A 16,343-nucleotide genomic window follows, 5' to 3' on the forward strand; every position below is an offset into this window, starting at 1 on the left:
TGGGACGCTCAGAGAGCTAAGTGGTATCGGTGTTGAATATAAATCAAGTTAACATGAATGTTGTTTCATGCTGCCCTAGAAACTGTTCACTGGCTAGTCTGGAACGCCATTAAGCACTTATTGAAAATCCCCAGAGTTTCCATCAGTCTCAAACGTCTTCATTAACGGTCTGTGTGTTTCCATACTCAGTTTCTTCTTTCTACCAACAGACCACCATGGTTCGACCTACCCCCTCCACCATACCTCTCAGACACAGAGACCCCCAGCCAGCCCGAGCTGCCCCCTTATCGCTCCAGGGCAGGAAGCACCTTGAGCTCTGAACATCCCAGCAGCCCACAGGAGAGTGCCGAAATGAGAGACTGCCTACTAAACACCAGACTGGGGGAGGGACTGTGAGCAAAGCCGCAGCGATGAAGTGTTCTTGCACTAACTATTATTTAAGGAGCCTTCATTGAAGGATTTAAACTCAAGAAGCAAAGAAGATTTCGCACACTTTAATCTTGTTGACTTGTTTCGTCTTTTCATCGCAAAGACACAACCTTGGCAACCAGCTGTGTGATCCTGAGTAACAAAATTCAATTGTTTTACTGACTGACGGTTGACCCTGGAGGCTTGCTATTTGTCAGCAACGGCCAATCAATTGTCCTCAGTCATGGGTGGCCAGCTGGGATCACTTTGCAGCCTTCGCTGTGGGGTAGCCTGGAGATGGAACTGTAAATCTAAAACAGTAACTGCAAGAATGTGAAGTTTGGAAATGCACGATTTTTGACAGGTCCCTTGTACAAAGAGCTTCAAATGACATGTCCGAACATAATGGAAATGAACAGAGTTCTGCTGATTTTATGATTGTGTTGTTTCGTCTAACTGTCGATCCTACATTTCAGAATCTGAAAGTCTGTACATTTGCTCTTGGTATTCAAATAGAACAGAGTTACCGTTTATCATGTGAGGCAGTGGTTTCTTTGGACTGTGATTCTCTTCCGTTTCTTTCTTCCCCCTTCCTCAAGCAGATGCACGATCAGCCGCACCCAAGCAGTTCCCCTGAATGTAGCTTGTCCTGGAACAGCGCACACTGGAGTCACCTCAGAATTCACAATTCGGAACTCACATGGTATCGTGGAAATAATGGTGTAACTCACTTACTTCATCATTTCCCTGCTTTCGTGTGCGAGGAAACAAACTCAAAGTCTAAGGTGCGCCTTTTCCACAGCGCAAATCCCCAGGTAACTCAGGGCCAACTATCATTTTAACCGAAGATCAGAAAGATGGAAGAATGCATTCCAGAGGTTTATTTTGCAGCAAAGCCTCACTGCCCCACATCTGAGTGTCAGTGCAATAGCTGTTTCCGAAAATGAGACAAAAGTGCACAGCGACATAACTGAGGAAAGTCCAGTGCTGGAGTTGCTTTTTCATTGTTGCCATTTATGATGTTGGAAATGCCAAAGTTCACTCTGATCTTGAGAATAGAGATGAACTTTAAGGTACATTTTTCAAAAAAAGGCTGTCATCTCTGCTCTGTGGAATGTAATTTAATTAAAGTTAAACAACATCACCTGGAACAACGGAAAGTGTTTCAGGTTTCATACATTCGGACACATGTGGCAACATCATGAAGGCTGATGACAAAAAATACACCAGCTGTTCCAAAACCAAGAAATTTGCAACCGATAAATTAGCATCTTTCCGAGCTCTGACAGACTTGCTCTGTGTTTCAAACAAGTATAGTTTGCGTTCTGAGGTTCTCTTCCCCTTACCGAAACGTTGGTGCTGCCCAATTATGTGGATGTGGTTTTCATAACTGTCCAGGTCATTGCAGTGAGCTTGCCGCAGTGTTCAATCATATTATTTTGGCTCTTAGGGTATTAAGGTATATACTGGTCAAACAGTACGGTAGACGCATTTACCCATGTCAAAAGCATCTTTACTATTTCACTGACCTGAAGGGAAAGATTCCCTACACTGTTTACCTTCAAAACCATCGTACCTTTCCCCAAGTAAATCATTGATATAACGTAGGTACACCTGCAACTCAAAACACAACAGCAATTCATCAAAGATAAGTTCCATTGTACCAAAGGCCCACAGTTATATAAAGTTCCACTGTACCAAGCTTCTCTCCAAGACATAAAGTCCTCTTGTGCCACACCCACCTCACATTGCAATATAGTGCAGAAAACTATTAGTGTTACATGGACTCCCACAATCCCTATTTTATAGAATAGCTCAGTGTAAAGCCCCACTGCATATTGTGTTGAGTTTTGCCAAATCAAAAGCTCTCCTCCAGACCAATATTGCATTATACCAAGCCACATTCCATTTCATATCATTCTACAGTATTAAGCCCCCTATTTGTATAAAATTACATTGCCATAATCCTTCTCTCACGATATAGAATTCCACAGCAATAGGTCTCATCCGAGTCACAGAATTCTTACAGTGCTGAAGGAGGCCCCTCATGTTAGTGGTGGCACTCCGAACCTTTTATTCACTCTCTCCAATGCTTTCACATCTTTCCCAAAGTGACGTGCCCAGATCTGGATGCAGTCCTCCAGCTGAAGCCAAACTGGTGTCTTTTTTAAAATTATATTTTTATTCAAGGCCTTTTCACATTTACAAAAAAAAAATCAGAACAACAAAACAATTTAATAAACAACTAACAATCACATCCCACCTGCTCCCCTGACGCCAACCCCTTCTCACATCCCGCCTTTCCCATTTTAACCCCTGATATACCTTCAATTCACAGTGAGGCAGAGAGAGCAAGTGAACAGTAGGCTTTATTAGTCATGAACTTGCCTAGCCAGAGTCAGTAGTATAGATGAATGCCGCTCACAAGAGGCCGGCCTATATATGGCCCCAGTGTGGGCAGAGGTGGAGCCAAACCGGGGTTACAGTACAGTACCTGGAAGCAGTTAATATCACCACTTCCAGGTCATAGGTCACAGGTTATGGTATCATGCATACATTATGGTGAATACATTCACCACATTCACCCCCTGCTAAAAAAAATCAAGTCCTGCTGGGATGACGTGGGGTCATTACATATTCAGTCTATCTGGAGGCCGGATTGTTCTCTTCGACCTCCGCAGCTCTGGCGGTGCGGCGGGCACAGTTGTCGCAGGTGGTGACTCCATGGGCGTTGTGTCTGGAGCTTGAGCCTCAGTCCGGGGTGTCGGAGACTGTTGGGGTGCGGGGGTAAGGTGGGGGGTGATGGGTGGCGGCAGTGTTGGCGCGGGACAATACAGGAGACCCAGGCAGGCGTGTGGGGCACTGTGAGTGGTGGAGGGCAGCAGGGAGGGGGGGAATGTAGGCAGGGGGGGCGCGTTGGCGCCAGGTCCCGTAGGGAGACCGTATCTTGCAATCCGTCCTGGTGCGCGATGTAGGCGTACTGGGGGTTAAGTGCAGCAGCTGGACCCTCTCGACCAGGGGGTCAGTCTTATGGCTCCTCATGTGCCTCCGGAGAAGGACTGGTCCCTGAGTTTCCAGCCAAGATGGAAGCGAGGCCCCGGAGATGGACTTCCTGGGGAAGATAAATATACGCTCGTGAGAGGTCTCGTTCGTGGCCGTGCAGAGGAGCGATCTGATGGAGTTGAGGGCGTCAGGGAGGACCTCCTGCAAGCGGGGGATTGGGAGACTTCTAGACCTAAGGGCCAGAAGAACAGCCTTCCATACTGTCGCCATCTCCACCTGCCCGTTTCCCTGCGGGTTATAGCTCGTCGTCCTTCTTGAGGCGATGCCTTTGTTGAGCAGGTACTGACGCAGCTCATCGCTCATGAACGACGTGCCCCGGTCACTGTGGATGTAGGCAGGGAAACCAAACTGCGTGAAGATGCTGTGCAGTGCCTTTATTACGGTGGCTGAGGTCATGTCGGGGCAGGGGACGGCGAAGAGGAAGCGGGAGTACTAATCGATGACGGTGAGAAAGTATATATTCCGGTTGGTGGAGGGGAGGGGCCCTTTGAAGTCAATACTTAGGTGCTCAAAGGGCCAGGAGGCCTTTACCAGCTGGGCCTTGTCTGGCCGGTAAAAGTGCGGTTTGCACTTCGCGCAGACTTGGCAGTCCCTGGTCATGGCCTTGACCTCCTCGGAGGAGAAGGGCAGATTGCGGGCCTTCATGAAGTGGGTAAGCCGGGTGACCCCTGGGTGACAGAGGTCATTGGGGATAGCCCGAAGTCGGTCATCTTGCGCGCTGGTGCATTTGCTGCGGGACAGGGCATCTGGGGGCTGGTTGACCTTCCCGGGACGATACTTGATATCATAGTTGTAGGTGGAGAGTTTGATCCTCCACCTCAAGATTTTATCATTTTTTATTTTGCCCCATTGTGCGTTGTCGAACATGAAGGCTACCGATCGTTGGTCGGTGAGAAGGGTGAACCTCCTACCGGCTAGGTAGTGCCTCCAGTGTCGCACGGCTTCCACTATGGCTTGTGCTTCCTTCTCGACCGAGGGGTGTCGAATTTCGGAAGCATTGAGGGTTTTAGAGAAAAACGCTACTGGCCAGCCCGCCAGGTTGAGTGAGGCGGCCAGTGTGACATCTGACGCATCGCTCTCTACCTAAAAAGGGATGGACTCATCCACCGTGTCCATTGCGGCCTTGGTGATATCAGCCTTGATGCGGCTGAAGGCCGCGTGGGCCTCAGCCGTCAGGGGAAAAGTGGTGGTTTGAATAAGTAGGTGGGCTTTGTCCGCATATTTGGGGACCCACTGGGCGTAGTTGGAGAACAGCCCCAGGTGTCGATTTAGGGCCTTGAGGCTGTGGGGAAGGGGGAGTTCTGTGAGGGGGCACACACAGTCAGGCCCTAGGACTCCATTCCCTACAACATAGCCGAGGATGGCTAGTCGGGTAGCACGGAAGATGCATTTTTCATTGTTGTATGTGAGATTGAGGGATTGGGCGGCCTCTGGAGGAACCTCTGGAGGTTGGCGTCATGGTCCTGCTGGTCATGGCCGCAGATGGTCACATTGTCCAAGTATGGGTATATAGCCCGCAAACCTTACTGGTCCACCATTCGGTCCATCATTCTCTGAAAGACCGAGACTCGGTCGTGACGCCGAACGGGACTCTGAGGAAGTGGAAGAGCTGGCCGGCTGCCTCGAAAGCAGTGTACTGGTGCTCCTCCGGACGGATTGGGAGCTGGTGGTAGGCCGACGTCAGATCGATCATGGAGCACACACGGTACTGCGCGATCTGGTTGACCATTTCCGCTATGCGGGGGAAGGGGTACGCATTGAATTGCGTGAATCGGTTAATTGTCTGGCTGTAGTCCACAACCATCCGATTCTTTTCCCCGGTCCGGACGACCACCACTTGCGCTCTCCAGCGGCTGTTGCTGGCCTCGATGATGCCTTCACTCAACAGTCACTGGACTTCCGACTTGATAAACATCATGTCCAGCAAACTGTACCGCCTGCTCCTGGTGGTGATGGGCTTACAGTCAGGAGTGAGGTTTTGAAAGAGTGAAAGGGGGGAGACCTTGAGGGTCGCAAACGCCCCCGTCAGATGAGTCATCGGCATTGTGCGACTCATGGAGGCCACCATCTTGGCCGCCGGCCCCGGCACAGACCGACACATGCGCCCGATGGGGGCGGCCACCTTGGTCACCATCTTCGCCCCGGCCCGACACATGCGACTTATGGGGGCCGCCATCTTGTGACTCCACCGACCACACAGACTACCCCCAGCTGGGTGCAGTCACCTTCGACCAGTCACAGCCAAAACAGCTGAAGAACTCCATGATGGTCGTCAGGGTCAATGGGCACGAGACCTCCTGTATTTTCGACTCCGGGAGCACAGAGAGCTTTGTCCACCCCGACACAGTAAGGCGCTGCTCCCTCCACACCTACCCAAACAATCTCCCTTGCCTCCGGTCCCATTCGGTTCAGATCCGGGGGTATTGTATCGCCAAACTCGCAATGCAGGGTGCAGAGCTCCTCCTACCATTAAGCTAATGTCCCCACAGGGCTCCCTCCCATTCCATCTACTCCTCATAGACATCCAACACTTCCCCTCTAATTCAACAGCACCTTGTCCTTCAACCCCAGGGGCGGCAGCCCAGGAAAGGACGGGACCTCGCTTCTTACAAAGTCACGAACCTGCAGGTGCCTAAAGCCATTCCCCCTGGGCAACTCATACGCTTCCTCCAGGTCCTCGAGCCCTACAAATTTGCCCCCAGTAAACAGATCACCAAAGCGCTCAATCCCTGCCTGCCGCCATCCCCTAAACCTCGCATCCAGCCCCACCAGTGCAATATGGTTATTACAGATTGGCGTCCACACTGAGGCACCCTCCAGCCCCAGGCGGTGCCTCCACTGGCCCCACACCCTTTGGGCTGACACCACCAGTGGGCTTGCGCAGTACCTTGCTGGTGAAGTGGTAAAAGCTCCAATATTAAAGCCCTAAATCACGTACCCCTGCACGGTGCGCCTCTACCGGCCCCACGGTGCATTTCCTTACCAAAGCAATGTCCGTCACCCAATAATAGTTCATCATGTTTGGCAATGCCAGCCCCTCAACCACATTGTCTGTGAACCCGTCCCTCCTCCACTTTGGAAACTCTAACCCATCCAGGAACCGCAGCATCTCCAGCACTCCGGTTGGGGGCTCCGACTCATTGAGCCTCGAACAACCCATTCATCCCCTCCGGGTCCAACGCCACCTTATCAGTCCTAACTCTACCGATCTCACTCACCGCCTCTTGCTTTCTCAACTGATGGGCCAACATCCCACTTGCCTTTTCCCCATTCTCATATATTGCCCCTTTGGCCCTCTGCAGCTGCCCCGCCGCTTTCCCCTTAGAAACTAGCCCAAACTCCATCTGGAGCCTCTGCCTCTCCTTCAACAACCCTGCCTCCGGTGCCTCCGACTATCTCCTGTCCATCCTCAAAATCTCATCCACCATTCTTGCCCTCTCCTCCGCTCAGTTTTTTCCCCATGCACACAAATTGATCTGAGCAGCGCCCTGACTTCAGCCTTGAGTATGGTCGGAAAGCACAATAACGGAATACTCCGAGTTGACCTGCAATGCCTTGTCCAACATAAAAAAGTCAATCCGGAAGTACACCCTTTGCACATGGGAGAAATATGAAAATTATTTCGCCCTTGGCCTCCCAAACCTCCACAGGTCCAACCCCCCATGCACTCCACAAACCTCCTCAGCTCCTTCGTTACTGCCAACATCCTCAACAACTTGAGATTCGACCCATCCAAGCTCGGATCTATGGACGTGTTAAAATCCTGCCCCCCTACCCCCAATAATCAACCGATGCGAGCCCAAGTCCAGACTCTTCCCTAACTCCCACCTCATAATGTCCACATCATCCCAATTTGGAGCATAAACGTTCACCAGCAGCACCGGCATCCCCTCCAACTTCCCACTCACTATCACACATCATCCCCCCGGATCAGCCACAACACTTCCTACATCGAACACAACCCCCTTATTAACCAACACCGCCACCCACCCCTCGTCTTTATATCCAGCCCCAAATGAAATAGCTGCCCCTCCCATCCCTTTCTCAACCTCAGCTGGTCCCCCAGCTTCAGGTTCATCTCCTGCAAGAAAGCCACATCCACCTTCAAACGCCTCACATGCATGAACACACATGACCGTTTAACTGGCCCATTCAACCCCCTCATGTTCCATGTGACCAGCCTGGTTGGGGGGCTCCCTGCTCCTGCCCCCTTCCCCAGCCGATCAGACATATCCATTTCTTGGCAAGACCCCGGCCCGTGTCACACAACACTCCAGGTCCGTCCTCAGAAGTCCACTGTCATCAATCCCTTTCCAACTGTGCCACACCCATGTCAGCAACACTCATCCTCCCCACCCTCAAACAAAGAACCAACTACATCCCTCCCCCTCCTCGCCTTCCTTTTGGCAATCCCCCGCTTCACTCCCGTTAACTAGCCTGCCTAGCTGGCCTGGTGGTCCCAGCCCAAGGCCTCCAACCACCCTTCCTCTCTCTCCAGTTCCCCTCCGTCCGACCAACCCAACCGTCAAACCCCTAAAGAGTAACAAAAGGCACACTCACCATCTTTACACCCCTGTGAGAGCCTGCCCCAGAAAGCCCACACCAAACACTTTAAAAAGCACACAAATCTCCTCCAAAGTTCAATGTCCTCACACTCCTCCCAGTCCAATGTCCCTCATAAATTGCATCACCTCCTCTGGCATGTCGAAATAAAGCTCTCTCTTCTGGAAAGTCACCCACAAGCGGGCCGGGTACAATACCCAAAACTTCACCCCTTTTTAAAGAGGGTCGCCTTAATCCGATTAAACCCGGCCCTCCTCTTTGCCAGTTCTGCACCCGGGTGTGCTCATCAGATGTCTGGCCCGTGATCGGGGTACACCCGTAGCTCGCTCCCTTCCCAGGTACATTTCCTGCCTCACCCCCTGAAGAATCTTCTCCTTGTCCAGAAAGCTGTGCAACTGCACCACCATCACCCTTGGCGGTTCGCCCGTCTGCAGCCTCCTTCTTAGCGCCCTGTACACCCGATCCACTTCCAGGGGTTGATCAAAGGCCCCCTCCCCCATCAATTTCTCCAGCATCTTTGCCCCATATACTGCGGTCTCCGCACCTTCATTGCCTTCAGGCGTCCTGACAATCCTTAAGTTTTGCCTCCTGGAGCGATTCTCCAGATCCTCCACCTTCTCCCTCAGCCTCTTCTGCCTCTCCCGCATCACTCCCACCTCTGCCACCAATAAGGTCAACTGCTCCTCGTTCTCCCCCACTGCCTCCTCCACTTTCTGGGTAGCCAGGCCCTAGGACTCCAGCCTCTGCTCCACTTATTCCATCCCAGATCTCAGTGATTCTAGCACCTTGGCTACGTCTACCAGGGCCGCTTCCCTCTGTTATTATTCAGGAACTCAACCAACTACTCCGTTGACCACTGGGTAGGCAGTGCCCCCACCCTTGACCTCCGCTACCTTTTGCTATGGCACACAACAAAGACTCTTCTGCTTCCCCTGCTCTTTCTTTCTTGCACCACTCCTTGGGCGCGATTCTCCGAAATGGAGAGAAACAGCCGATGCCAGAGTGAAACCCGGAGTGTTTCACTCCGACGTCGGAGGCTGCTCCACGCCCCCTATTCTCCACCCCGGGGGGGCTAGGAGTGGCGGCGCGCGAATCTCAGGCGCCGGGCCTTGACGCTTGTGTCAAAGCGGCGCACTGGGAATGACGTGGCCGGCAGCGCTGAAGTGACATCAGCCGCGCATGCGCAGGTTGGCCGGCTCCAACTCGCGCATGCGCGGTTGCCGTCTTCCCCTCCGCTGCCCCGCAAGACATGGCAGCTTGATCTTGTGGGGCGGTGGAGGGAAAAGAGTGCGTCGTTTACAGATGCCGGCCCGACGATCGGTGGGCACCGATCACGGGCCAGACATCTGATGAGCACACCCGTGGTGCTCGATCCTCCCTCCGCACCCCACAGGCCCCATACTTCCCGGTCGCGCGATGTTCACGCCGGCAGTGACCAGGTGTGGTTGACGCCGGCATGAACCGGTCGGGTTCATCAGGCCGGTCGGCGTAAGAAACGGCGAGCGGCGATTCTCCGAGCGGTGTGTCGCAAAACGCGACACGCCATTTTGGGGGGGTGGGAGAATCGCGGGGGGTGCCAGGGCGGCGTGTCGTGATTCGCCCGGCCCTCCTGCGATTCTCCTACCCGGCGTGGGGAGCCCCTTGTCTGTGAATCTATCCACCAGCCACACCAGAGGTGCAAAACCTTCCCCAGGAACTTCTGTAGCTTTTGCCCTCAAATACTTTGGGGCAGGGAAAAGACCGAAAGAAATCCACCTTGAGCAGGAACCACCACATGTGCGACCACTCACTCCATGGTTGCCACTGGAAGTCGCCAAACAGGTGTCTCATACAAATTCAGCAAAACCTCTCTCAACCAGTCTTGCCACCTTCAATGGCTTATGCAGATATAAACCTGGACCCCTCTCCTCCTCCACCCCTTTTAGAATTGTACACATTTTTTAATATTGTGTTTTCATGCTCTCCTGCCATAAGGAACTTAAAATACTAATAATATTCATTGCCACAAATAGGCTTACATTAACACTGCAATGAAGTTACTGGGTAAAGCCCCTAGTCGCCACATTCCGGCGCCTGTTCGGGTTCACAGAGGGAGAATTCAGAATGTCCAATTCACCGAGCAGCACGTCTTTCAGGACTCGTGGGAGGAAACCGGAGCACCCAGAGGAAACCCATGCAGGCACAGGGAGAACATGCAAACTCCACACAGACAGTGACCCAAGCCGGGAATGGAACTTGGGACCCTGGAGCTGTGAAGTAACAGTGCTAACCACTGTGCTTCATCTGCCACTAACTCATCCACCTGTTCTGAAGTTCTACACTAACCTCCTCACAGTTATGTACAGTATTCCACGCCAAGCTCCTCATTTTATAGAATTCAATTGTACCAAACCAGCCTCATTCACCACCATTGTCTGCAATTTCATTGTGTATCCAACTCCTATTGTGCTGAATTTTCCTGGACACCCACCTACTTGTATAGAATTTGCTGACATACCCAGTTTTTGTGTATAACTCCCTTATATAACCACCGCTTAGTGCACAGAATTTCCCTGTAGACCGACTTCCATTTTGTTGCATGATAGAATTTACAATGCAGAAAGAGGCCCCTCAGGGCAATTTAGCATGGCCAATCCACCTAACCAGCACATCTTTGGACTGTGGGAGGAAACCAGAGCACTCAGAGGCTTACATTAACACTGCAATGAAGTTACTGGGTAAAGCCCCCAGTCGCCACATTCCAGCGCCTGTTCGGGTACACAGAGGGAGAATTCAGAATGTCCAATTCACCGAGCAGCACGTCTTTCAGGACTTGTGGGAGGAAACCGGAGCACCCAGAGGAAACGATCCATGCAGACACGGAGAGAACGTGCAGACTCCGCACAGGCAGTGACCCAGCCGGGAATCGATCCTGGGACCCTGGCGCTGTGCAAACTACTGTGCTACTGTGCCACCCAACCTTTGTTCATATCCCAGCCAATATACAGTATTCCCCAAGTGCCGACATTCTATCATATAGCATGAAGCGGCCAAAGAAAGCGGGCAACGCCAGAAATCCCGAGAATGCATGTTAAAATGAGAACCGTAATCTCCACTAAGAACCAAAAACTCCCTTTCTACCCCCACACCCTCCCCCACTCCCGCACTCACAGACGCAGAGATCCCTCCCCACTCGCAGAAGAGGGACCACCCCAACCGGGGATCAGGGAACCCCCCAACCCAGGAACTCTGACCCCAATGCACAAGAGGAAACTCCTCTACAGATAAGGGGAACACCGCCTCCAGTGGAGAAATGCAGAGAGGCCCGCCTTGGCACTGAACACTGGCACTAACCCTGCTACTGCCCACAACACCCTGGCAATGCCCTCTGGCACAAGGGGGCACTCACAAGAAAAAAGAGAAGGGCCCCGCAACCTCAGAGGGGCCCCAGGGGAAGTGCCAGGTACTGCCCGGGCATGTACTTCCCTCACCGAAAGGTATTCTGAACTGTGCACCTATGTAAAACTATTAAAATGAGGCAAACATTTGGCGCAGAAACCTCATTATGTCACCGGCGAAAGGCAAGGAAAAAGAGAATGAGAGATATCGCGGGTGAGTTTTGCATTTCCCGCCTCTCCCAAAATCACGACAGCCATTTGCACACACATGCCTTGTACTAGCTCAGTACAAAAATAAACTCCACTTACATCAACTCCCATTATATTGATAAATGCAATTATGTACCAAACCGCATCCCATTGTAAACAATCCCACTGTCCCAAACCCCATCCCATTGTAAACAATCCCACTGTACCAAACCCCATCCCATTGTAAACAATCCCACTGTACCAAATCCCATCCCATTGTGAACAATCCCACTGTACCAAACACATCCTATTGTAATCAATCCCACTGTACCAAACCCCATCCTATTGTGAACAATCCCACTGTACCAAACCCCATCCCATTGTAAACAATCCCACTGTACCAAATCCCATCCCATTGTGAACAATCCCACTGTACCAAACACATCCTATTGTAAACAATCCCACTGTACCAATCCCCATCCCATTGTAAACAATCCCACTGTACCAAACCCCATCCCATTGTAAACAATCCCACTGTACCAAATCCCATCCCATTGTGAACAATCCCACTGTACCAAACACATCCTATTGTAATCAATCCCACTGTACCAAACCCCATCCTATTGTGAACAATCCCACTGTACCAAACCCCATCCCATTGTAAACAATCCCACTGTACCAAATCCCATCCCATTGTGAACAATCCCACTGTACCAAACACATCCTATTGTAAACAATCCCACTGTACCAATCCCCATCCCATTGTAAACAATCCCACTGTACCAAACCCCATCCTATTGTGAACAATCCCACTGTACCACACCCCATCCCATTGTAAACAATCCCACTGTACCAAACCCCATCCTATTGTAAACAATCCCACTGTACCAAACCCCATCCCATTGTAAACAATCCCACTGCACCAAACCGCATCCCAGTGTAAACAATCCCACTGTACCAAGCCCCATCCTATTGTAAACAATCCCACTGTACCAAACCCCATCCCATTGTAAACAATCCCACTGTACCAAACCCCATCCCATTGTAAACAATCCCACTGTACCAAACCCCATCCCGTTATAAACAATCCCACTGTACCAAACCCCATCCCATTGTAAACAATCCCACTGTACCAAACCCCATCCCATTGTAAACAATCCCACTGTACCAAACCACATCCCATTGTAAACAATCCCACTGTACCAAACCCCATCCCATTGTAAACAATCCCACTGTACCAAACCCCATCCCGTTATAAACAATCCCACTGTACCAAACCCCATCCCATTGTAAACAATCCCACTGTACCAAACCCCATCCCTTTGTAAACAATCCTACTGTACCAAACCCCATCACATTGTAAACAATCCCACTGTAACAAACCCCATCCCATTGTAAACAATCCCACTGTACCAAACCCCATCCCATTGTAAACAATCGCACTGTACCAAACCCCATCCCATTGTAAACAATCCCACTGTACCAAACCCCATCCCATTGTAAACAATCGCACTGTACCAAACCCTATCCCATTGTAAACAATCCCACTGTACCAAACCCCATCCCATTGTCAACAATCCCACTGTACCAAACCCCATCTCATTGTAAACAATCCCACTGTACCAAACCCCATCTCATTGTAAACAATCCCACTGTACCAAACCCCATCCCATTGTAAACAATCCCACTATACCAAAACCCATCCCATTGTAAACAATCCCATTGTACCAAACCCCATCCCGTTGTAAACATTCCCACTGTACCAAACCACATCCCATTGTAAACAATCCCACTGTACCAAACCCCACCGCATTGTAAACAATCCCACTGTACCAAACCCCATCCTATTGTAAACAATCCCAATGTACCAAACCCCATCTCATTGTAAACAATCCCACTGTACCAAACCCCATCCCACAGGAAACAATCCCACTGTACCAAACCCCATCCCATTATAAACAATCCCACTGTACCAAACCCCATCCCATTGTAAACAATCCCACTGTACCAAACCCCATACCGTTGTAAACAATCCCACTGTACCATACCCCATCCCATTGTAAACAATCCCACTGTACCAAACTCCATCCCATTGTAAACAATCCCACTGTACCAAACCCCATCCCATTGTAAACAATCCCACTGTACCAAACCACATCCCATTGTCAACAATCCCACTGTACCAAACCCCATCTCATTGTAAACAATCCCACTGTACCAAACTCCATCCCATTGTAAACAATCCCACTGTACCAAACCCCATCCCATTGTAAACAATCCTACTGTACCAAACCCTATCCCATTGTAAACAATCCCACTGTACCAAACCCCATCCCATTGTAAACAATCCCACTGTACCAAGCTCCATCCCATTGTAAACAATCCCACTGTACCAAACCCCATCCCATTGTAAACAATCCCACTGTACCAAACCACATCCTATTGTAAACAATCCCACTGTGCTAAACCCCATCCCATTGTAAACAATCCCACTGTACCAAACCCCATCCCATTGTAAACAATCCCACTGTGCTAAACCCCATCCCATTGTAAACAATCCCACAGTACCAAACCCCATCCCACTGTAAACAATCCCACTGTACCAAACCCCATCCCATTGTAAACAATTCCACTGTACCAACTCCCATCCCATTGTAAACAATCCCACTGTACCAAACCCCATCCCATTGTAAACAATCCCACTGTACCAAACACCATCCCATTGTAAACAATCCCACTGTATCAAACCACATCTTATTGTAAACAATCCCACTGTACCAAACCACATCCCATTGTAAACAATCCCACTGTACCAAACCCCATCCCATTATAAACAATCCCACTGTACCAAATCCCATCCCATTGTAAACAATCCCACTGTACCAAACCACATCCCATTGTAAACAATCCCACTGTACCAAACCCCATCCCATTATAAACAATCCCACTGTACCAAATCCCATCCCATTGTAAACAATCCCACTGTACCAAACCACATCCCATTGTAAACAATCCCACTGTACCAAACCCCATCCCATTGTAAACAATCCCACTGTACCAAACCCCCATCCCATTGTAAACAATCCCACTATACCAAAACCCATCCCATTGTAAACAATCCCACTGTACCAAACCCCACCGCATTGTAAACAATCCCACTGTACCAAACCCCATCCTATTGTAAACAATCCCAATGTACCAAACCCCATCTCATTGTAAACAATCCCACTGTACCAAACCCCATCCCACAGGAAACAATCCCACTGTACCAAACCCCATCCCATTATAAACAATCCCACTGTACCAAACCCCATCCCATTGTAAACAATCCCACTGTACCAAACCCCATCCCATTGTAAACAATCCCACTGTACCAAACCACATCCTATTGTAAACAATCCCACTGTGCTAAACCCCATCCCATTGTAAACAATCCCACTGTACCAAACCCCATCCCATTGTAAACAATCCCACAGTACCAAACCCCATCCCACTGTAAACAATCCCACTGTACCAAACCCCATCCCATTGTAAACAATTCCACTGTACCAACTCCCATCCCATTGTAAACAATCCCACTGTACCAAACCCCATCCCATTGTAAACAATCCCACTGTACCAAACACCATCCCATTGTAAACAATCCCACTGTACCAAACCCCATCCCATTGTAATTAATCCCATTGTACCAAACCCCATCCCATTGTAATTAATCCCATTGTACCAAACCCCATCCCATTGTAAACAATCCCATTGGACCAAACGCCACCCCATTTAAATCAACCCCATCAGTACCTGATTTTCCCAATTCTTTGAAATGGAGCAATCCTGTCTTTGTAGACTGCATTAAGGAGACAATTGAATGTGCTGCAATTAATCCTGAAAATATTTCAATATTGTTAATTTAAAATCTAATTTCTATCCAATCACATGAACAGGCTACTTCATTACTAGATTTGCAGGTTAAGATTTATGCTTGCGAACACGAATCATGTGTAGAAATCTAATGCATTTGGCAACAATTATTCCGCCCATTTGATATATCACTGCAGTATAGTACTGCTGAATTATTTCATGCTGCTTGTGCTCTACGTCCATGTTTGGTGGCTCATAAAACTATGAGGGGTGCAAGTACATGAATAATTTAATTAGAAAAATAACTCACTGTGTGTCTCAAGAACCAAGTAACAAACTGAATCTTAATCAGCCTTTCCAAACATTAGCAGCTGTTGTCCTGCCTCTTATCAAATCTCCTGCTTCTTCACACAGTCTGTGAAGCATTGCTTGTGAACCATCAGAAAGATTCACTTTTTAAAAGTTTTTATTTGGGGTTTGATAGCATGCAGCTAGGTGGCCGGGGAGAGGTCCCTGTTAAAGATTGTGGGCAACATTCTCCCATTTTGAGACAAAGTGCTGTGACGGTGACGGGGTCGTGGTGGCTTGTGGGAAATCATCCAACCACGACCTCGGTAATTATGCACCTGGGTGTCTCACTCATCACTGTATTCATAGGTGGGGCAGGGCTGGATGGCACATCGTCTGCCATTATGTCTAGGCGCCATTTTGTAAAAGCGCCAACATCACTTACCCAGAGTTGAAGAAATAAAGCGGACAGCCCAATAATAACGATGGATCTCCAGGAACATTCTGAGACCAGAATATGGACATTCTGAGAATGAAGATGGATCTCCAGGAACATTGAGGCTGGAAGATGGACCTCCTGAGAATGAAGATGGATCTCCA

General features: G+C 49.8%; 1 protein-coding gene across 2 annotated transcripts in view; it reads left to right on the forward strand.

Moving 5' to 3' along the window:
• Window positions 1-939, forward strand: part of ldlrad3 (low density lipoprotein receptor class A domain containing 3) — a 238,317-nt gene extending 237,378 nt beyond the window's left edge. For both annotated transcript variants that reach the window (XM_038807399.1, XM_038807398.1), the window contains exon 6: window positions 210-939. In XM_038807399.1, coding sequence (XP_038663327.1) covers window positions 210-396 — 187 coding nt within the window. In that variant the 3' untranslated portion in view covers window positions 397-939. The remainder of the gene's footprint in view (window positions 1-209) is intronic.
• Window positions 940-16,343: the final 15,404 nt, after the last annotated feature.

The sequence above is a fragment of the Scyliorhinus canicula genome, chromosome 9 (genome assembly GCF_902713615.1).
Source record: "Scyliorhinus canicula chromosome 9, sScyCan1.1, whole genome shotgun sequence".
In the NCBI taxonomy this organism is placed as follows: domain Eukaryota; kingdom Metazoa; phylum Chordata; class Chondrichthyes; order Carcharhiniformes; family Scyliorhinidae; genus Scyliorhinus; species Scyliorhinus canicula.